This window comes from Neopelma chrysocephalum, unplaced genomic scaffold (assembly GCF_003984885.1).
Source record: "Neopelma chrysocephalum unplaced genomic scaffold, ASM398488v2 Primary Assembly neopelma1_135, whole genome shotgun sequence".
NCBI lineage: Eukaryota > Metazoa > Chordata > Aves > Passeriformes > Pipridae > Neopelma > Neopelma chrysocephalum.
This window is the reverse complement of record NW_020897797.1, coordinates 2,410,570-2,432,609: the sequence shown is the minus strand read 5'-3', so window position 1 is coordinate 2,432,609 and position 22,040 is coordinate 2,410,570. Positions and strand designations below refer to the sequence as shown.

The 22,040-nt window shown below is 39.7% G+C and overlaps 1 protein-coding gene across 3 annotated transcripts; it reads left to right on the top strand.

Moving 5' to 3' along the window:
* The first annotated feature begins 426 nt into the window (after positions 1–426).
* On the top strand, positions 427–21,488 carry LOC113975225 (protein zyg-11 homolog B). 3 transcript variants are annotated; one of them, XM_027699029.1, is made up of 15 exons: positions 524–664; positions 2,808–2,929; positions 6,113–6,278; positions 8,644–9,398; positions 11,973–12,113; positions 13,326–13,502; positions 13,672–13,736; positions 14,345–14,444; positions 14,526–14,576; positions 15,209–15,370; positions 15,478–15,525; positions 16,142–16,339; positions 16,433–16,485; positions 17,086–17,183; positions 19,473–19,791. In XM_027699029.1, the coding sequence occupies exons 2-15, from the start codon at positions 2,897–2,899 to the stop codon at positions 19,661–19,663; spliced, it is 2,238 nt and encodes a 745-aa protein (XP_027554830.1). In that variant the 5' UTR covers positions 524–664; positions 2,808–2,896; the 3' UTR covers positions 19,664–19,791. The 3 variants fall into 3 exon arrangements, with proteins under 3 accessions (XP_027554831.1, XP_027554830.1, XP_027554829.1); XM_027699028.1 differs by lacking the exon at positions 524–664 and adding an exon at positions 1,351–1,464 and having other exon boundaries at positions 19,473–21,488; XM_027699030.1 differs by lacking the exon at positions 2,808–2,929 and having other exon boundaries at positions 427–664.
* Positions 21,489–22,040: the final 552 nt, after the last annotated feature.

The following is a 22,040-nucleotide window of genomic DNA, read 5'->3' as shown; positions in this document are numbered from 1 at the left end:
TACATTGTAGTACGTATTGGTTGGGAGACAGGTTTTCCTCACTACTACTATATCTGAATCCTGAAATTACTTTGTCTGTAATAGTTTATTCCTTATGGCAAAGCTCCTCTCCGAAGTAGATGGCAAAAGCGATTGTAGTGGTGCAGGCCACTATTCATATTACCAGAATAAACCAGTTCGTTCAGGAAACACTTAAATTTCAGAGGCTTGTGAGCACGAAGCAAGAAGTCACACCGGTTCATGGCTGTGAGAGGTCCCCAGACACAGGGAGCTGCTGCTCACCTGCTCCAGCCCGGGCACTCCCTGGTGCCTCGGTGTTCCCGAATCCTGGCTCCAAACCCAGAGCAACCAGGAAGGTCCCCCGCACACAAATAACCAGCGAGGCCGATGCGTTTTGCTGAGCAATGGCCCCTTCTCCTCACACTTTGAGCCTTCGAGAGGCTCCGCTCTCCGGCACCCCACAAAGCTGTGCCGGCGCAGCCCCTTTAAGAGAGGCAGGCTTGGCGTCGCGTCCCGGCCGGCTCAGGCACATTCACTTCCAGGTCGGGGAGGTAAACACCGGGGAAAGGAGGGAGGAGAGAAAAAAAAAAAAGAGGAAAGAGCAGGAGCCCAACGTCGGGACCGGCTGGCTGGGCGCTCGCCGGCGGCACCCAGCGCCGCGATGGTGAGGGGGCGATGAGGGGCTGGCGGTGGCGGGCAGGGAGTGAGGGAGGGAAGAAGGGAGGGAGGCAAGGAGGTAGGGAAAGAGGAAAAGAGGTAGGGAGGCTGCTCGTCCGCAGCCCCGGGGTGCCGAACCCGGCGGAGGGAGCGGAGGTGACCCAGGGGGAAGCGGCTGCCATGGCGGCGGCGCTGAGGGGCCGAGGCGACCCGGGGGGACCCCTTGCCGTCCCTCACGCCGGTAGCGCGGGCCGGGCCGGGGCAGCCCCGCCGTTGTGTAACCGCGGCGCCGCCAGCCGTTATGTAAAAGGACGGTCGGGACCCGGCGGACGGGAGGGAGGTCCGAGCCCTGCCCGGTGCGCCCCGGTGTCCCCGCGGCGCCGTGAGAGCGGGGATGACCGGGCCAGGCTCGCCGCCCTGACCGCCCCTCACGGCGGAGCGCGGGCAGAGCCCCTCGGCGTGAGGGCACCGCTGCCCGGGCCGGCCTCTGTGCCTCCGCCAGCCCCTGCCTCCTCCAGCCCTCCGACAGCACCTCGGGAATTGCTTTGTCCAGACAGGAGGAAGCGTGGGCCTTGCTGGGCTCTTCCAGCTCGGAGCTGCCAAAGGAACAGCCTTTCCCTGCTCCAGACAGGCCGGAGCAGAACATACGGGAGCTGTTTGGATCGCCTCTCTGCTTCAGACATGAGTGTGCATATTTACTTCTAAAGGGCTAGAAGGACCTTCCTGGGCTATCTGGTCTCATCCCTTGTCGTTAAAAGCCTAATTTCAGGCAATCCCCTAATACATTTATTTATCGTTATTTTTAAAGTAGGTACTTTTTGTGCCTGCTGTTCTAATCAGTGAACTAGGGCAGAACTTAATTGTTTAACTATGTGCTGACCGTTTCAATGCACTTTTGTTGCTGTGCTGGCACTGCGCTTCTCCTTAATGGCTTTTTCCCCTCTTATAGTTTGTATTCACTGTGATGTGTTTATAGGCAGCATTCGTATTTCTCACCTTTTGATCTGCTAGGCTAAGGAAAGCTGGGTTGATTTACTATTCCCAACGTGCTTTTTTTCCCCTCGAGCATTCTAGGAGCTGTTATGTTTAAACTCAAATGATTCAGGTATCGCTTAACCCAAATAGCCCCGTGAGCTACTCAAGTGTCTTGAAAATGACCTAATCCTTCCCTATTTTTTTTTGATGCTTCTCCTGACACCTTCTTTGGCTGCTTCATGTTGTTTTCTTGTGCTTCAGCAAACCACTCAAGTTCTTCTCTCCAGTCATTTCTAACTGAACTTGTATTTGAAGTTCTTCATAATAATCTTGAAATACATGGCCTTATTATGTCGTTCTGATGTGGCAGTATTTAATTTTAGACCTCTCATGATCTCTGCTGACTTTGTATCACTAGCAACTTCAATTGTACTTGTTGTGCCAGAATGGTTTATGTTAAATTTGAGTTTTGAGCATAATCCTTCCTTGAGTCTAGTTAACAAATTGCCTGCATCTGTTTTATTTCATTGAATTCAGTTTAAGTAGGATAATCATAAAGCTTTCTTAGTAACATAAATCATGGAGCTGTTTATTTTTCACTGCCTTTCCTTTATTAGCACTCAGAAGAACTTGATGGCTGTTGCTTGAGTTGCTATTTCTTAATCATTTTAAGAATGCTCATTTTAAGAAAGTAAGTCAAATTTTGGGACTGTGGAGAGGTGGAAAAGAGAAACATGATACATCCAACACCAAAGGCTGAGGCTCTAAATTATCTCTTATTTCCCTGCTAATATTTTGAGAGAAATAACTGCCACAAACATACAGAGACCTTACGCGTTTGAGGTTTGCTATACTGAGTTGGGTATAAAAATCCGGGAGCGCATCATAAACATGGTACTGCTAGAGCTGAAATTGCTGTTTCTCTTCCAGTGTTATGTGCTGGTTTGCTGAGGGGGAAAAAGAACCAACCAAAACAAAAAAAAACCCCTCTTGTTTTGTAATGAGTCTGGCACACAGAGCCATTAGGAACTGCATCTTTCAGGCTGGAGTTGGAAGGATCACAACACATATAGTGAAAAAGGCCCACACAACAGTGGAATTTATTTTTTTTGAACAGTTAGATTGTAATTACTGACAGAAAACATCAGTTAAACCTGTTTCCTATTTTTTTTTAGGTACTGTATAAGCAGGTGCTTGCTTGGTGGTGCTTCCCCAAAGGAACAGGATTTTGTTTTGATACACTCAGCCAGTTAATCTAGGCATAATGTTGGGCTTAAGATTCTCTAACTTATTCCAGGTCCTCTAATATGTCCCCTCAAGCTCTTTTTTTCCTCTTTAACTGCATTTTGAAATATATGTTGAATGTATTTTAGTGATATTTAAAGTCAATTCAAGGGGTTTTGAGGAGAAAGTGTTGGAGGATAATGTTCTTTGTGAAAACCTTTCCAGCTGCCCTGGTGTGAGCTCGAAGCTGAGCTGGTAACATCATGTTGAAGTGGGTTTTGCATTTCAGTTCCCCAGGATTGGATTACTATCAAAGGCCAGTAGCCAGGCAGTTTACTGTCCCCCTGGAAACTTTTGGTTTGCCTTGGTTTTATTAAGCACTTAAAATATTTTTTGGTCTTTTTTTAATAATTTTAATAAACTTTAAAAAGCCCATTTAAATGCAGTTGTTCTCCTTTTTGTGCTATTCCATAAGCTAGCTGGATTTAGGTGTGTCACATTACTCCTACAATATATGTTTTAGCTAATGAAGGCACCCAGACTTGCATAATTTTGTGTTTTGTGGAATTTAATTTTATATTTGTTTCCTGCCTACTTAATTAATATCATAGGATAAAAGAAACTGTGAGTTTTAATGAAAGTATCAGAAAATTAAGAGGGCTATGAAAAAGTGAAATAGCATAATGAAAGTTCTACTCAAATACCGCTGGATTCTTTATAAATTAAAAAAAAAATAAATTTAAATGCTATGCTGTGGTTGACACACATTTATGATCTCTCATTAGAGTATTAGAACCAGAATGTGAAGTGAGCTGAAAACAAATGGCAGGTTTGTTTTCAAGCTGACATTAAAAAGCACAGCTAAAGGAAGGAACCACTTAAATTCTGACCTTCTGAGAGCCTAAATACAGCTTTAACTGGGCAATATTCTCTTTAGGTAAAGAGAAGCTGAGCCACCAGCTCACATAAAATGTTTACAGGCTGAGTTCAAGCTGCAATTGCGGTAGCAGACAGTCTAGGTTATTGGTTTTTTTGGTGCTTGTCAAAGTACTTTATTAGATACAGATAAAAACATTATACCTCTGCCCAGGTTACCTCAGGAGCCTTTGTTAGGGCTGTCTCCACAGTCTTTGGGTAGCAAGTTGAAGAAACATTACAAATGACTCCTGCAACTGGGACAAGTGGAGTTAATAAAAATGGTACTTTGTTCTTTGCAAGGGTAATCGATCCCTCCTTCTGGAGTTTGTTCCTTTACTGTCTGGAGATGCCCTGTATGAACTTCTAAAGTGATTATATAAAAATCCAAACATTATTTTTAAATGACAGGTTGGCCACTTAGAGGTACTGGTTGAAAAAAATAGTTTTCTGAGTCATCTGCTAGTGGCCTATCTGCAGGGCTAAAAATTCTCTTTGGAGTTTGCTCACTGATAGATAAAAGTGTTTCAGCTTTTCTGGCAGAAACGGTGGAACGGTGCCAGAAGGAATGAGGAGAGCCAGGATTCTGGGTTTGTCACATCTGAGCATCCAAGTAGAAGTACAAGAGCTGATGGGAGACGAGGATGTCTTTGCTTTAGTGGGAATGATTTTTATGTACCTCTGAGTAAGGATTTTGATTTTGGTTTGAATCATTGGCTGTCATACAAATCCTGGGTGTATGTATTGATTTCAAGTTAAAAAGAAAATTTTCCCATTTCCTTTAAAAATGTACTTTTAAAATAACCAGTTGGTTTTTTCTCTTTAGAAGTATCTCAGGTGTTGTTGCACATTACAAAGAAAAAAAAGGCATTCACAGTTCCAAATTTTGTCCTTCCTTTCCTTACAACTTAAGATTGGAGGTAGCCAGAAGTACTGTTTTCTGGTAATGTGAGCCAGCTGCATCACAAAGGAACTCTGATTTCTGTAACAAAAAAATGTAATAATTAAGCTTAAAAAAATTTAAATACTTAGCAAAATCGAGTCAAAGGAGTTGGAAGTTGAACGTCAAAAGCTGCAGAAAGAGCTTACATTTGAATAATTTCAAGGTTTTAGTTCACAAGCCTGTACTTAAGTCTTCAGGAGCTATTAAATTGCAGTCTCTGATTGTTGTCAATAAATGATTCACTAAAGATAAGCTCCATTCCATCTTTGCTCTAATGTGGTACCTCCCAGTCTTCAAATATGTGCACCTTATCTTAGAAGACTTATCTCTGTAAACTGATTTATATTTTCTAGGTAAGCTTTTATATATTTCTGTACTTCTGTGATGAACATATTAGGCAAATAAAGCAAGAACTGGGAAAGAAAGGTGAAATTATCCAGAACTTTCAGTATAAAAGGGAAGCTCCAATTTTTGCTGCAGATGAGATCTGGCACCGGTTGATGCTGTTATTTTCAATATTGTCTGGGGGAGTATGTACCAGTCACTCGGCCTCCTTTTGTGTGGTGCTGGGGATGATTCACAGTGCTGCAAGTCACTCTTTATGTTGATTAATCTGTGTGCCTGAAAACAGTGGGTTATTATTAGACATGGAATAGAAAAACCTTTTGAGACTTTCATGTATCAGTGTACAACCTCAAACTCTGAAGGAGAAGGTCAGGTTTATATTCTGCCTTGTCCTTTGTACCCAGGGTTTTGCTAGAGGTGATTTCCAGGCACAGTGTGAAAAGGAGGAACAGAACTACTGTAATAGATATTACTTTATTGCTGCGCAAAATTTGGAATTAAACCAGTTCTTTTTGAGTTTCCTTTTTTGATCTGAAGCTCTAGCTCCCCTTTTCAGTATGAAAAATGGCTCTTATATATAGGAAATTTATCTGCAATATATGAAATTTATCTGCATTTCTAATGTAGGTTGGTAGTAGACTTCTAGTATGGGTTGACTTAAATGAAAGATTAAAGGAAATAACTTAAATCCAGGAGTAAAATTTGATTTTAATATCTTCTTTCAGTCTGTCTTGAATGATAAATTTCCAGTAGACTTAATAAATTAGAATTATTTTTCAGCAATTACTTTTCTTCCTTTGGGAACACGGGCAGGGTTCAAGCCCAGCAGACCTGACTGGATGTGGTTCTGGGGTGACTGGAGAAGGAGGCTCCCAGCAGTTGGGCCACTTGTTTATTGTGTGACCTGCCTTTGCCTGGCTCTGTGGGACACATCTCCTTTTGTAACATTTACCAGACACAAAAAAGAACATTATAGAGTAATGGGAGATTCATAGACAAGAGAGAATAATTTGACTAAATCTCCTTTGTTTCATTGTGTTTTGTGTATGACAGGAGGAAGCTTCTCCTTATTCTTTACTTGATATCTGTCTGAATTTCCTGACTGCCAACCTAGAGAAGTTCTGCACAGAAAGGCAAGATGGGACACTGTGCTTGCAGGAGCCAGGGATGTTTCCTCAAGAAGTGGCCGATCGACTGCTGCAGACGATGGCATTTCATGGTAAAAACAGTTATTTGTGGGGCAGCAGTGAAAATATTCTACTGGAATGTGACACTGCAGTTCTGGTGTATTTTCTAGTAGAATCTGCTGTTGCAGCTGTTTAAACTGTGTTCATTAATCTCTTAATAGAGAATTTTTGTTATTTTTTGGTTTTCCACAGTTTCAGCAGAATTCTGCATTGCCGTGTAGATAGTTCTAAATAGGTTCTATGTCTTGCCTTTATGATTTTAATGTTCCTTTTAATGTTCTTAAGTCACTTCAGAAAAAAAACAAATATTTGATTCTACTACTTCTCACAACACTCAAATATTCCAGTATCTCTCACAGAGCAATGCAATTTTCTTTACTGTGTGCCCTTACGATTAAACTAGAAAATAACCTTGTGATTCTTAAAAATAGTTTCTCATCTCTTTGGTCACTTTTATTGAAGTGGAATTGTTTGCTCGAAAGCAGACAGGGTCAAGAGTGGTATAAGCACCTTGTGGTGTTCTAACACGTGGTGTACTGGCCTGTCATGTTCCCTGTCAGCACATCTCTGAGGAGAGGGCTGCCCTTGTTCTCTTACTTCAGGCATGATAAAGGAAAATTTGTGCCAATAAAGCTTCTTACTATGAAAAATTGAATGTACAGATTACACTAGAGAAGAGGGAGGAGGACCCATTCCTGGAGATCCTGGAGACTTTTGGTGAAAGATGAGACATGACACTACAAAAATTCCTGTAAACACATCAAGTGCCCTATCCTATAGATGCAGATTTGGTTGGGTCTTACTGTGCAAATACTGGTGTTCTGGTCTGAAATAACAGAAGGAATGGTCCCCAAAAAAGACAAGCACAAAAAAAATTAATCTTTAATATACTTTGCTTTCTGATAAGTAATTCTTTGGAGTAGTCCCAAGAAATCAGATTCAAGAAAACTGAATTACCAGAAACTTATTACCAGTGAGGAAGACAGTTCCAGATACCAAAATGTCACAAACACAGAGGGCAGGATGGAAAAACATGCATGGCACAGTAAAAAGGGCAAGGCTGAGGAGGGCCAGTGAGAGAGCCTCAATCCTTAGATGAAAAGATGAGCAAAAATGAAGAAGTAATTTGGTGATGCTTGTACCAAACTATTATTATATTTATTGCTTTTACTTTTTCTGCCTGGTGCCAGTTGTTTCACTCCATATTTTTGCTTTCCCAGCAAAAGAGGAATGCCCTGACTGCCACGTCAGAAATGCCCAAACAGTTTGCTCTTTAGAAAGGTCTGCAAATCTTAACATTAATTTGACTTTTCACAGAGGCAATTACTAGCTCATGACTTAAATCCAGACTGTAGTGGCAATGATGCTATTTTTCATGTATAATGCATTTTTATTTTGCTTTCTATGTTAAGCATGTGTGAAGATAGGAGGTTAAAAACCAGGAGTGCTGACACTTATAACCCTGTAGAGTGAAACCAAAAGGACATGTTCTTCCTACTCCTTTTGTGTGCAGGGTTGTGCAACTGTACTCTTCTTATAAAGCAGTAAACCTGCTGTTGATAAGATACCATTGTATATTCAATGCATTTTGGGTAGTTCCATGCAAGGAACTCAATGTATTGTTTCTGTTAGGATGTTGCCTGCATGTTGCAAGAAAAGGCTCCTTATGCATTCTCCTTTCTACAGAGTAAAAAGATAATAATGTCAAAAAAGGATTGTTGCATTTTCCTTTTTACATCTCTGTCTTTCTCTCCTTCTCACCCTTTCCTTGCCCTCCTCTTTCTCCTCTTTGAATCACTTCTTAGGTTTCTTTCTCACATTCAGCTTGTTTCTGAGCAACACTCCTACCTTCTTCCTGAGGGATGTTTAGAACTTGATTAGCTTAATTTAGTGTATTGATCCTACTTATGAATTCAGTCAAATGCTACATTATTCAGTTAAAGCAAGATGAGATCAGGTCATTGATAGGTGGTGCAATCTTGAGGTTAATAGACCTATGGCCAGGGAAGAATTATACTCAGAAATTTTGAAATTCGGTTTTTAGCACAACTTCTAACAAGTTCGAGGAGAAAATCTAAAAGATGCAGGCAGCAGTGGGATTGCTTTTGAATCATATCCATGTTTTATTTATTGCATGTTCCATGTTCTGAACCAAACAGATAATGTGTACATACTACTCCTTAATATATCTATCCAATTCTTAAACCTGGAATTTTCCAAAAGTGAGGTCATAATCTTAAAAGTAGAATCTCAAATACAAGATTTTTGGGATCAGTGGCGTAATGATCCAAGACAAACTCCCTTGTAACTAATTTTCTCTGTTAACCCTTTGGCTTCTTAAAATAACAGTGATGTTCTGTAACTCTGGAGCCAAACACTGATGCTGTTTTCCAACAGGGCTTCTGAATGATGGGACTGTGGGGATCTTCCGAGGGAACCAGATGCGTTTGAAACGGGCTTGTATCCGGAAAGCCAAAATCTCAGCCGTGGCCTTCCGGAAAGCGTTCTGCCATCACAAGCTGGTGGAACTGGATGCCACGGGGGTGAACGCAGACATAACAATCACAGACATTATAAGTGGACTGGGCAGCAACAAATGGATCCAGCAGAACCTGCAATGCCTTGTGCTGAACTCACTGACTCTTTCCCTGGAAGACCCGTACGAGAGGTGTTTCAGCCAGCTGTCCGGGCTGCGCGCCTTGAGCATCACCAACGTGCTCTTCTACAACGAGGACTTGGCAGATGTTGCGTCGCTCCCGAGGCTGGAAAGCCTGGATATATCCAACACCTCTGTCACTGACATCACAGCACTCCTCACCTGCAAGGACCGGCTCAAGTCTTTGACAATGCACCACCTGAAATGCTTGAAAATGACCACGACCCAGATCCTGGACGTTATTAGAGAACTGAAATACCTGAACCACCTGGATATCTCCGATGACAAACAGTTCACATCGGACATAGCCCTTCGTTTGCTGGAACAGAAGGATATCCTGCCCAACCTTGTGTCATTGGACATTTCTGGGAGAAAACACGTGACAGACAAAGTTGTGGAAGCCTTCATCCAGCAGAGACCCACCATGCAGTTTGTGGGACTGCTTGCCACCGACGCCGGCTACTCGGAATTCCTGACAGGAGAAGGGAACCTAAAGGTTAAGTGGGGGAATTAATTTCACTGAAAAATTGTGATGTACAGGAAAAATAGAACTGATCATGTGTAACAAATGTATGTGGGTGTTTCAGGAGGAGACTGTAGGTTCACTTTTTTAACCGTTAATTGTAATTACTGACTTTATGTCAAATTCCTACTTAATTCTGACACAAACTGCTAAATTTGCATAATACTATTATTGTAAGAAGTATCTGTTTTCTTTTCAGTGAACCTTAGATCCTGATTTAACATACCTAAGAGAGCTGAGCTTTGTCTAGTCTGAAGTCATTTAGTGGAATAATATTCTCTGGATTCCAGCACAGTGTCTCTCATAATTCAGAGTGTGTAAGAGGTGGAGGTACAATTTGCATAAGCTTTGAGCAATTCATGATTAACACAGCAGATACAATAAAACTGAATAACTCAGCTGCTCTGACCACCACTGCTATTTCATATTACAATATTTCTACCCACCTTGAAAGGTCTTTTGGTGATGAACATATAAGAAGCAATTACTTAGGATGAACGACTTCCTCTTCTTGAACAAATCCTAAATTCCTTAGTCCCTTAGGGTGAGACAGTGTTTGCTGAAGTGCATTTATTTATCTTTTAGTGCCAGGCAACAAGACATCATTCCCTGTTCTGTAGAATATGGATGCACTTATTGGAGAATGAGCCTGTCCTGTCCCTACTATGAAGGGGTCAGAATTAATGAAGAAAGAAAGAGATGTTTTAGGCAAGTCAGCGGTATATCATCTTTAACTCTGAGTTTTGTTTGCTGCTGTGCCATGAGGATGATGGAAACTGCAGAGGGAATGAGGAAGAGTGCATAATGTATCCATAGTATAGTCTGTCTCCTGTGCAAGCTGCGTTTTGCACTTCGGTTTTAAGATTCAGAATGCTCTTGTTATAGGCAAGTGGAACAACAGCTACACAATTTAATTTTTTTCCCCTGAAAGTTTTGAAATTTGTTACTGGTCAGGTCTCTTGAGTACTTAGTTGTCACAGTGAGAGCAAAGCGTATGAATGTTGAAATGGCTGGTTGGAGAAAGCAAGTTCCCCTTTGGTGTGATGGTGTACAGCATCAGGAAGTTATACCTCATGTTTGTTATAAAATAATTCAGTGTAATCCTCCTATTTAGAATGCATGCTTCAGAGAATTGTCTGTGCTGTGAAAACGCAGGAAAGAAGAAGGTTCTAGTAATGTGAAAATCCCAATGGACTTGTAGCAGTGTAGTTAACAAAAAGCAGTTTGCATTTTATTTTTCTTTTTTTAAGACATAGTTGTCAAGAAGAGACTGTAGGCTGTGATTGTTTTTATTTCCTTTTTTCCCTTTTTTTTTTTTGTGACCCAAATTCATTAGTAACTCTACTGAAATATTCAACTGCTTAGCTTAGATCCTGCTAAAGAATAAACAGGACACAGCACTCATGGAAACAGCAGAGGTAAAATATTACTGTCTTTACAGCAGTCCAGTGAAATTTGATTATGAACTCCAGGCAGATATTATAGTTAAGAACATGAAGCCAAGTGGAAATACTTCATGTAGGGTATAATTGGCTGCAGAACATGTCAGTAAATGTGATTGCCCTGTTCTAATCAGTAGAGAATATAAAACAAAATCCAAGATGTTTTCAGTTCTCTCTAGACTGTAGTATATTTCTGATCTCACAAGTTTAAAAAAATATGTCTCTATTCAATACAGGATGTACAGAATGTGACACTTTAATCTATGAACATTTGCTTTCCTGTATGTGACGTGTTAAGGAGAACAAGTTCTTCATGCTGCCCTAGGAATTTGAAAAAACAGTGATTGCAGCAATGGTTCATTAAATAGTAGGACTGAGGAACACACCATCCACAGTTATACAACTTACAGTTATAAATAGATAAAATATAGTTAAATAGAGAATATAGCAGACTGGGCAGTGAAAAAAATTGCAGCTAGTTGCTGATTTAATATTCTGACCTTAAAGCTCATGTTAGTCAACAGCTCAGCTTCTAATACAGTCTTTGTCCAACTTAGTTCATTGTTTGGTTTTCACATGTATTTCAAGTCTGGTTTTAAGAATTACTTCTTTTGCAGGGAGCATGAGTTAGTTCTCTAATATGGTGCTGGAAAGCCTTTGCTACAGATAGAGTTTATAAGAAACTTGATGCAGACAAAGAATGGATTTTTTTTTAATTATTATTGCTGGAACTAGAACCCAGGGTGAAAAAATTACAGCTAAAACACCATCATCAGTTTATCAGCTGCAGTGACAGAGCATTCAGTTACAAACAGTGCTTGTAGGCATTTGGTGCATCATACACAGCTTTTGGTAGGTGTGAAGCTCTACTTTTACTTAGTGGTTTCATACAGTTCTGCTTAAAGACATGACTGAGGCCTAATTTTGGCTTACAATGTGACTTCTTTGTGGAGAGTGTTTGCAGATTGTATAGTTCTGGATTATCCAAAGTTAAAGCAATCCAGAATATCATTGCCTTTGGAACTGCAGCTTTGCACTTTTTGACAACAAAGTTTTAAAGTAAAATAATGACATCTTGAACTAAAGATTATTTCTGTGCTCACAGGTGTCAGGAGAAGCAAATGAAACTCAGATTTCTGAAGCACTGAAGCGTTACAGTGAACGGGCCTTCTTTGTGAGAGAAGCGCTTTTTCATTTATTCAGCCTGACACACGTCATGGAAAAAACAAAGCCTGAAATTTTAAAGGTAAAATAATATAGTTTTGATGATTGTCCTGCATTGTTTCTTAAACTGAGCTCACCCCCAGAATCTTGGTATAAATTATTTTATAAGCTTTTACATTTTCGGTTGTGTTTGTTGAGATTAAAATTGTAATGTTAGATAAAAATTAAAGAACTATTTAAACAATGGTGATGTAGAAGATGCCCTGTAGCATTTTATGTTAGGTAAAGTGGATCTGGACTAATGTATAGTATCTAAATTAATTTTTTTCACATAACTTTTAGTATGATATGAAGTTTTCTTTATATGCTGAATTCTGTCAGTAGAACATAATTGGATCAAATCAAAGGTCTGTCTAGTCTCATTCACCAGACAGAACTGTGCCTCCTGCTGATGCTCACAAACAGTAATAATAAGGAATAAGTAATAAGTGACAGTTTTCTCTACTGTCACCTTCCAGTATGACAGCAAGTGAGTAAATATCGTTAGTGTTCTATATTGGGCTCTATTTTGGAGCCTAGAAACTTCCTTAGAAATCCATTCTAGGCATTGGCTTTCCATGTCTGGAACACCAGAAATGGTTAATTTTTGCTATGGTAAAAGAGGTATCAGTAGGACATATGATTTTTGTTTTTCCTGTCCTCTTTGGTGTTGAACAGGTGGCCTTGAACTTGCTGGCCTCAATATCAAAAAGACTTTGTCCATAAGTAATCAACAAGAAAAATATTCCTAAGTGGGATCACAATCAACATACCTAGCCAAAAACAATTCAGGAAGGAGCTGCAAGTAACCTGTTCTGACCCAGCAGCTGAGGATGTGATTTGGAATTGCTCATCACCAAACAAGCCACCACATTGTTACCATTGCACTGCAGAGATTCTGTCCTACCTCATTCACCTCTGAAAGGGTTTGGTGATTTCAGCCCAGTGTGTAAAGCAAACCCTGGATCTTTCTAGGAATTTCTTCCATTCCGTGCAGCCTCTCTTTGAGAGCTTGCTGCAAGCTGTGCTAAAGGACTTGGAGCAGTAGAAGTTGTCAGCTTTGAATCACTGAACAGAAGGAAATGTTCCTCCTGAGAATTCAAATCCCACCAGATGGATTTCTCACTGAAGTGACAGGAAGGCAAAAACTGGGTGCTGGGAGTCAGGGCTGAGGCCTCAAGCAGCAGCAGGTTGTTCTTGGGATTTATGTGCAAATGTGTAAGTAACTAAGGTGGGCAAAACTCTTGTATTTCAGCTGGTGGTGATTGGGATGAGGAATCACCCCCTGAACTTGCCCGTGCAGTTGGCAGCCAGTGCGTGTGTGTTTAACCTGACCAAGCAGGACTTGGCAGCGGGAATGCCCGTGCGGCTTCTGGCTGACGTCACTCACTTGCTCCTGAAGGCCATGGAGCACTTCCCAAACCATCAACAGGTAAAAGTCAAAATTCCTTTGTTTTCCGTAGGATTCTCTGTCTCGTGAATCTTAACAAAAGGCTTTTCTACATCTCATGACCTCATGGAAATATGTTTAATGATTCATAGTAAGAAAGTATTCTGAAATACATATGTTTCTGATGAAGGAATTCTGTTTCATTTCTCAGCTGCAAAAGAATTGCCTTCTTTCACTATGCAGTGACAGAATCCTTCAGGATGTTCCATTTAACAGGCAAGTTTTATGTGTCAGTTAAAATTATGTTAAATGTAGGACTGCAGAATATCTTTCTTTGTCTGTTCCTTCAGAAGCTTTGTTTCTGGTCTCAGTTTTGGTCAGCTTAAATCATTCCATTGTGCTGAATTTACCTGACCTATGTTATTTTAGGCCTGTTGACCCAAACATATACCATTGAATATAGGTCTGAAAACATCCTTTGGTATACAGGTATTTTTTACTTCAGCTGGGTGGGTCTATCACTGATGGCATGTAACAGAAGTCAGGATTTTTCTGGGCATTTCTATGGGATTGCTTTTTGCAGTCATTTTTCTACTTAAATATTTTGTTCAAATGCTTTCAAGGGTGTTGACCTGATGTTTCAGAAGATTGTGCCAAATTTTTCCTCCTTCTTTGGAAGCAATTCCTATATACTTTAATATATAATTAGAAATAAGAGAGGCTAAGCAAACAGCTCAAAGCTGGCAGAGGCTCATGGAATACCTGCAATTTGACTGTAGTTCTACTTTTTTTGGTATGGGGCATACTTCTTCCAGTTTCTGTTGTTTGTGTACATCTTTCTTTTACTAAGACTTATGAAAATTAATTTTATATTTAACTTCCAGGTTTGAAGCAGCCAAACTTGTTATGCAGTGGCTGTGTAATCATGAAGATCAAAACATGCAAAGGATGGCTGTAGCCATAATTTCTATTCTTGCTGCAAAGGTATGAAATTTAAGCTTTGAGATGATAGCATAGTATTTCTAAAGTCTAAAAAATTGTTGATATGGTTCTGTTTGTTTACAGCTTTCAACAGAGCAAACAGCTCAACTTGGCGCAGAACTCTTCATTGTTAGGGTAAGTCAGATACTTCCCTGACATCCCATCCTCTCCAGCTATTCCTGCTACCAGTATTCTTGAGATACAAAGTAAATATAAGGAGATAATCTGTTCTTAGAGTCCTAACTTGTGTTCGTGTGAAAGTTCCTTAGAAGGAAGAAGCCTAGAGATTTTGTTAGAGGTGATAGCAGAGCCAGTGGCAAGGAGACGTATTAGCATAGATGAAAAGGAACTAATGTGGAAAAACTTGACACAATTAATACAAAGTGAAATAGCAAGACTTCTCTTGATTTGAAATCCATTGTGTCAGGTGAAATATGCTCAGAGGGAGAATATTTGAAGCAAATGCTTTGTGCAGTCAATGTTTGTGGGGGTGCAGAGTTCTGTGAGTGGCTTTGTGCCATCCATAGTGGTGCTACACATGTAATTACTGTGAAAACAAAGGAATTCCTTTAGAAGGCAACCATGTTCAGAGGGGAAAATTTAATAGCTGTTTTATTTTGTATAGTTTGACCCTAAACATGTAGATCTTTACTCTGCATGTATATGCCAGCTGTGGATTATGCTGGTTGGTGCAGAAGAAGCAGAGGAGCCAGTACACATTTGGATACACAGTCATAACTGGGATTTTTTGATTTTTATTTTTCCAGCAACTTCTACAAATAGTTAAACAGAAAACAAATCAGAATCTTGTAGATACCACCCTCAAGTTCACACTGAGTGCACTTTGGAACCTCACTGATGAATCTCCAACAACATGTCGGCACTTTATTGAAAATCAAGGGCTAGAACTTTTCATGAGAGTCTTAGAGGTGAGGAGTGCAGTGGTGGTGGTGGATTGTCAACAAAGGGTTCTAATTAATATGGTTTCAATAATAACATAGATGGTTACCTGTTGTTTGTCTCTTTTTTTCTACAGTCTTTTCCATCTGAATCATCTATCCAACAGAAAGTTCTTGGACTTCTGGTGAGATGAAAAACAAAAATCTGAAATACATTCTTCTAAATATTAATTTTGAAAGTATTTTTTTAACCCTATGTTAATCTGAAATATTCCCTTATATTTTTATGTTCTTTATTTTTTATAGTGTGTATTATTCACAATTGACACATGTTTGGACTGTTTTATGAATTCTTCAAAAGTTATATTGAAATTTGATGTTTACAGTAAATAAAAGGAGCTTTTAAGAAAGTACAATGAGTGAGGCTTCATGTGAGTCCAAATGCAAAAAGTAGATTCATAGTCAGTGGGATTCAAAATTGTGCACTGCTGAAGTTTCCTGAAATTGTTTTTTAGAATGTTAAAATCAGCCTTTAATTTAGTGTAATCTGCATGTTAATGGCCTAAAATTACTTATGAGAAAACCTGTTTGTTTTAAGATGAATTCCTGCATTAGGCTGGAAAAATTTTCAAAAGCAAAAGTAGTATTTTGGCATGTGATGGTCACCTGGATGTATGAAGATCTCATCCAGGTGTTTATATATGTTTACTGATACAATGTAACTGAAGTTTATGTTTATCTCCCTCACACTATATTCTTTCTGTTGATATTCTCTCTCTTTTTTTTTTTTTCCCCTTCCAGAACAACATAGCTGAAGTTAAAGAACTCCATTCTGAATTGATGTGGAAGGACTTTATAGATCACATCAGTAAATTGTTGCACAGTGTGGAGGTGGAAGTCAGCTACTTTGCAGCAGGGATTATTGCTCACTTGATATCTCGGGGAGAGCAGGCCTGGACGCTGAGTCGCAGCCAGAGGACGTCTCTCCTTGAGCAGCTGGTACAGAAATGATGGTGAATTTTGTCATACTCTCTTAGATTTTTTTCAATGTTTGTATTTAACAGTCAGTGTTCTCGGTTCTGTGTTTTGCAGCATTCTGCCATTTTGAATTGGCCAACCCCAGAATGTGAGATGGTGGCTTACAGGTAACTACTGTCTTGATCTAGAGTTTGGAAAATAAACTCAACTAGATTTAAAACCTGTTCCCAAAGCAGAGTGAGCTGCCAGTCAGACATGGTTTCATCCGGTGGAAAAACACCTATTGGCTAAAAATATGCTGTGGGCTAATCTTCCCTTTGTGACCAAAGAAGGTTAAGGACTCCTGTAAAATAAACATCTGCTGCTTTTCTGTTAAAGGTATTCAGCTGCAGGCCTAAAAGACTTAGACACAAAGATTAACTAGTAAGGTTATCTTGGCTCACACCGGGTCAGCGCTGTCTGTCCTAGGTAAGAAACTTAAGGCCAAAAAGTACAATTAGATAATTACTGGAGATCTAATACTTACATTTTCCACTGCTTTTACTCCTATTTTTAAGGAGCAGGAGGTAAACACATAACATATCCACTATATCTGATTTTTGCTAATAACTGTCTTAAACTAGAGTTTTAGATGCAGCAGGCCAGTGTCTTAATCAGTGTCTCTCCCAGTTAACCTATAGCTGAATGAACAGACAACGTGTCACCTCTGAAGTGATGATATCTAATAGCAAAGCAAGTAGCTGTTTCTCTCCTCTTTGTTTTAATAGGTCTTTCAATCCGTTTTTTCCACTACTTGGCTGTTTCATGACACCTGGTGTCCAGTTATGGGCAGTTTGGGCCATGCAGCACGTCTGCAGCAAAAATCGTATGTATTGAGATCATATTACCCTTAAAATTCTTATTTCTTAACATATTCACTAGCATGAAGTGGGAAAAAATAAGAATTCCTCAGATATTCACTCCTAATCCTCTGGAGAAAGATACATTTGGGCCTTGACTAAATGGAGCAGAAAAAGAAAGTAGTAGTAAAAGTTCCTTACATCCTTTTTATTTGCTAGAATTTTACTGTTAGGTGGATAATATTAATTCCAAAATGTGGATGTATTAAGATTAACTACATTTTTTGCTTGCACAGGTGTTTTTATTCAGAAATGTAACTATTAGTAATGGGCAACAGATTTCTTTTAAGTTAAGAACAATGACCATAGCAGGTGTCAGTGTCTCACTGTGGGAGCAGAAATGCTGGGTAATCCTGCCCTAATCGCCTTTTGCAGTAACTTGCTGGGACAGAAAGGTCAGTTCCTTAATCCATCCTTCCCATCTACAAAATGGGAACACCAATGTCTAGTTTGTAAAATGATTTGAGAGCATTTGATAAAAGTGTTGGGAAAGGAAATAAATCTCCCAACCATATCTAAATCTAAGAGTGGACAAACATTCCTGGCTTTTAATGCTGGGTTTTTTGGTTGTTTTTTTGACATAAATTTTTGACATGAATGTGTGTATATAAAGCAGCTTTCCTCTAAAGTATTAAAAGTGTTTTCTGTGCCAGTTTTTAATCTTCTTGACAGCAATATATCTGGGCTTGTTTATCCCTGTCGCAGAAATCACTGTTTCTGCAGTGATAAGGCATCTATTCAGGACCAACCAATAAGATGGCAAAATATATAACCACACATAGAATACTGTTTGCTGCTCTTTATAGAGCTCATAAATATAATGAGCTACTGTTCCCAGGGTGCTGCCCAGAAATCTGAGAGGGCTCTTCATGTTGAAGTAGGGCTGTTCTGACAAAGCTGTTTTACTGGTCAGACTCTGGATAACAGATTTTGATTAAGACCCTGCCATTTCTCTCTGTCCTTTAGTCCTGTTAACTTAGTACTGTCCTATTTGTTCTATTTATTTGTAATGTTTATTTTGTGCTGCCCTAAACTCTGAGCTTTCAACATGCCACAGGGGTTTGTATTGGCATACTCCTGATTTGAGATCAAGGCAGTTCCTGAAGTTTAGTTCTGATGGTAGTTGATGCCAGAAGCTTCTGAACAAAGTTGCAGAGAAGCCAAATGTTTGGTAGCAAATGTAATAACCTACTCTGAGGGAAAATGTGTTTAATTCTGAAATATGTAGATTTATTTTGGGGGAAAATCTTCAGCTGGCTCCAAGGAGGCTTTTTCTTCTGGAGAGGAGATGCATTTTATTTTGACCAGCTCTTATAAATGAAGCTGGAAAGTAATCTGGAATTAATGTGTTTTTTTAAATTTTTTCTTGTTTATTTTTTCTCCTTTTGCTGTTTGCCTATATCATATTCCCCTCAATGAGCTAACTTCATTAAAATATTAGTAACACTGCAGTAAATGTGATCCCCAGCGAAATGCTGAACGTCAGCACTTAAACAACTCTGGTGTTGCATCATGGAGATGAATGGGGAAGTTGGGCCTGGCTGAGGCCTGTGGATTGCATTACAGTCATCCTGACCTTTCCATAACAACCCCCAGAGCCTGCACATTACATTCACCACACAGCTCTTTTTATAGTTCTTCCCTGCTCTCAATGACACCAGAGCTGCTGGAGGTGCAATTTCAACTTTTTGAAATCAACAGTGAAAATGGAAGAAACCCTGGAAAGGCATTTGTAGCAACTCGTTGCTAGTTAAAGGCCACCATCAATAGTATTTGGCAAAGTGTATTTGAAGGAACTAGTTAGTATTCATTCCACAAGCCTGTACAAATGGTGTGGTATATCTGACACCATTTTTTGGTAACTGTTTGTACTGAGGTTTTTGGTAAAGGTACTACTTTTACGTGGATATTCATAGACACTACAGTACTTCTTATTCCCATTTCTTATAGTTTGTATGTGTGCGCTTAAAATGCCTGCAGAGGAGGTGGGGGAAAGAGAGAATCCTGTGCACATTACAGGGCACTTTCCAGTCAGCTGAGAAAGGCTTGGTAACAGACCAATGTCTGAGTCCTGTCCAAGTAACTCTTGTTGTGTTGTCACTTGCTTAAGTACCAGTCCACTTCTGTGAACACTTTAGGGAGTGTCCTAAATGCTGCCTGGAGACAAAAATGGATTTGAATCAGTGTTTACAGTATCTGCTACCTTTACCCTAGATAATTCTGTTTTTAATTCCCTTTTTGTAATCTCGTTACAGCTGCCAGATACTGCAGCATGTTAATTGAAGAAGGTGGTTTACAGCATTTGTACAACATCAAGGAAAACGTCCAGACTGATCCCCATGTCCAAAGGATTGCCATTGCCATCCTGGACAGTTTAGAAAAACACATTATGCGTCATGGGAGACCCCCACCATGTAGGAAACAGCAGCAGACCAAACCAAACTGAAAGCTGCAGGTAGAGGAGTGTAAAGTATTGTCTCTGTAATAATCCCTTCTGATGTGTGTGTAGTTGGAGTAACTTGTAATATATCGGTCACCATTAAAGTGATTTGCCAGTAACTGTGGTACCCAAAACCATGTGTGGAAACCTTTGCTGAACGTCAGCTTTGATGGCAACCACGTGTGTGACTTGTCAAGGGTCAGGCTTGAGCTGGTCATAAGGTGGGTTAGTGCTGGCTACCAGGAGATGGGACTTGTACAGATCAATATGCACATCTGAAAACAAGACTTGAAGGAATACCCTGTTTTGTGACTCCTGGGAGAAAAAGTTATTCCATCCCTGTGACTGCTCTTCATAACACTGTTCACCAGTTTGGTGTTTGAATAAAACTGTGTGTGGTTGTGAGATCCAGCACTCCTACAGACTAAACCACAAGTCCGTGCATGCAGGTTACAGTGAGACTTGTAACTAAGGCGACCAAAATGCCCATTGTCTCATAACCCTTCTAGGCACAAATGGGGTCTTCATCTTCCTTTTCCTTTTGCCTGCAAGCCATGTTCTTTTGTTTTCCTTACTGCTGGAACAATGCCTTTTTGCAGTTCATTTCTCCAGAGTCCTCCCTGCTCTCAGCAAGGTGGGGACCACATCATGTTCAGGGAAAGGGGAAACCCACTCAAGTAAAGCAGTAGAAACAGGACTAAAATGAAACAGTACTAAAAGGATGAACTAAGTTTGAGATTTTAAACTTTATAACAAGAAGGGAGTTTTGTTGTTGTGTGACTACTTTTAGTTGTGTGTGATATCTTTTGTTTTTAGAATACTTGGGAATAGGGAAAGGAGAAGGCTCATTAGAGCAAAATACTGACTTGACTTCATCATGAAGGGGATTGCATGTACTCGTCAGAGGCCCAGGATATTTGGTCACCTTATTTATAAGAGACTAATGATTGCTCTCGTTTTCTGTAAATATTCAGTCAGTATTGTGCAGTGAATTATATTTCCAAGTCATGGCAGTGAGTGTAAAATACACCCAGTGTTCTATGTAAACCCTGTGTCAATGGCATTGTTTTGTGGAGTGTGAAATTTTACATAAAGATGCTAATTGTAACAACTTGTTCCTTTCTTGGTTACCTATGGGTTACAAATGATGTATCCAATGAAACATATTGCACAGCATACAGATGCCTGATACAATGCAAGTGATGGAAACAAACTGCATGTCCATTCAAATTCAATTTAATTTCAGGTATTGTTTTTGTTTATCTGCTTAGTCTCTGTATTTCCATGGCCACTGATTTGATATTCAGAGATTCTTCTGTAAATATTTGGGAATTGAGTTTAAAAAGAAAACTTAGGTTTGGTAGCTTATGAGCAGGGATGGCTTCTTCATGACGACCATATTTTACTATTTTTAACTCCTTCCTTCTCCCAGCTCCCATCCTTCAAATAAAAACATCACCTCTAATCTTCAATAACATTGTGTATCTCAGCAACTTCAAAAGGTGCTCATCCAGTAATTTAATTAGTGTTTTCTCATTGTTTTTTGTACAAAAGTATAATTTGGCCATAATTTCATGTGTGTATCTGGTTATGTACAGTTTTCTCAATTCAGACAGAAATTCAACTGTCTGTAGCTTTGAATTATGAAGGTGGTTTAAAAATTAAAAACAGCCTACAAGCTTTTACCCCCCACCCTTCTGAGATGTCTGCTATGGGACTTGTATAGAGTTTCCATTACATGAAGTGGAACACAAAACTTGTCAAAATTGGTGTTAATAGAATAAATATAAATCAATTGCTACAAGATTTTAAAATAAAGATGACAACTCTCCTTACAGTACTGTTTTTTCCTAATAACAGGAGAACTTGTTGAAGCATCTTAACTAAAACTGTGCAGGAAAAAAAAGTACTACTCCCTGCAGCACAGAATGCAGGTGATAATGGCATCAGGCCCCAGGTCTGGAAGATGTGTCACTTCATGAAGTTCTGCAAGCAGAGAGATTCTGAATGATTTTTTCATACCCTTTTTCTTTTGCTCCCACACACTTCAGGCAAACTGTGAGCAGAATTCTTTCAAGCTGAAAAATATCAATTACTACAAGGTATAAATCCACGAAAATTACTTGTATGTGCCACTTATGGAAAGGTCTCTTCACATTTCTGTGCAGCTTCAGAAGTTTCTACCAGAGTACAATAATCCTGGAAGCAGCTTTTAAACTCTTGTATCCCACCTCTAGCATCTTTTGTGAAGGCTGAAGATCCTGACTCTGCTTTATCTTTTCAGATCTTTACATAGAAAACTTGTAGGTGTATAATTTAACGTGACCTCACCCACAGAATTGTTTGGGTAACTTCTGGCACAAGTGAAACTGTGGTTTGCTTT

Bases quoted from the DNA above. Each gene is read 5' to 3' on its own strand.
- LOC113975225 (XM_027699028.1), top strand. From the start codon at position 2,897: ATGTTGGGCTTAAGATTCTCTAACTTATTCCAG. The intron at 2,930-6,112 runs GTCCTCTAATAT...TGTGTATGACAG, and splicing joins GATTCTCTAACTTATTCCAG to GAGGAAGCTTCTCCTTATTC. The intron at 17,184-19,472 runs GTATGTATTGAG...ATCTCGTTACAG, and splicing joins GCACGTCTGCAGCAAAAATC to CTGCCAGATACTGCAGCATG.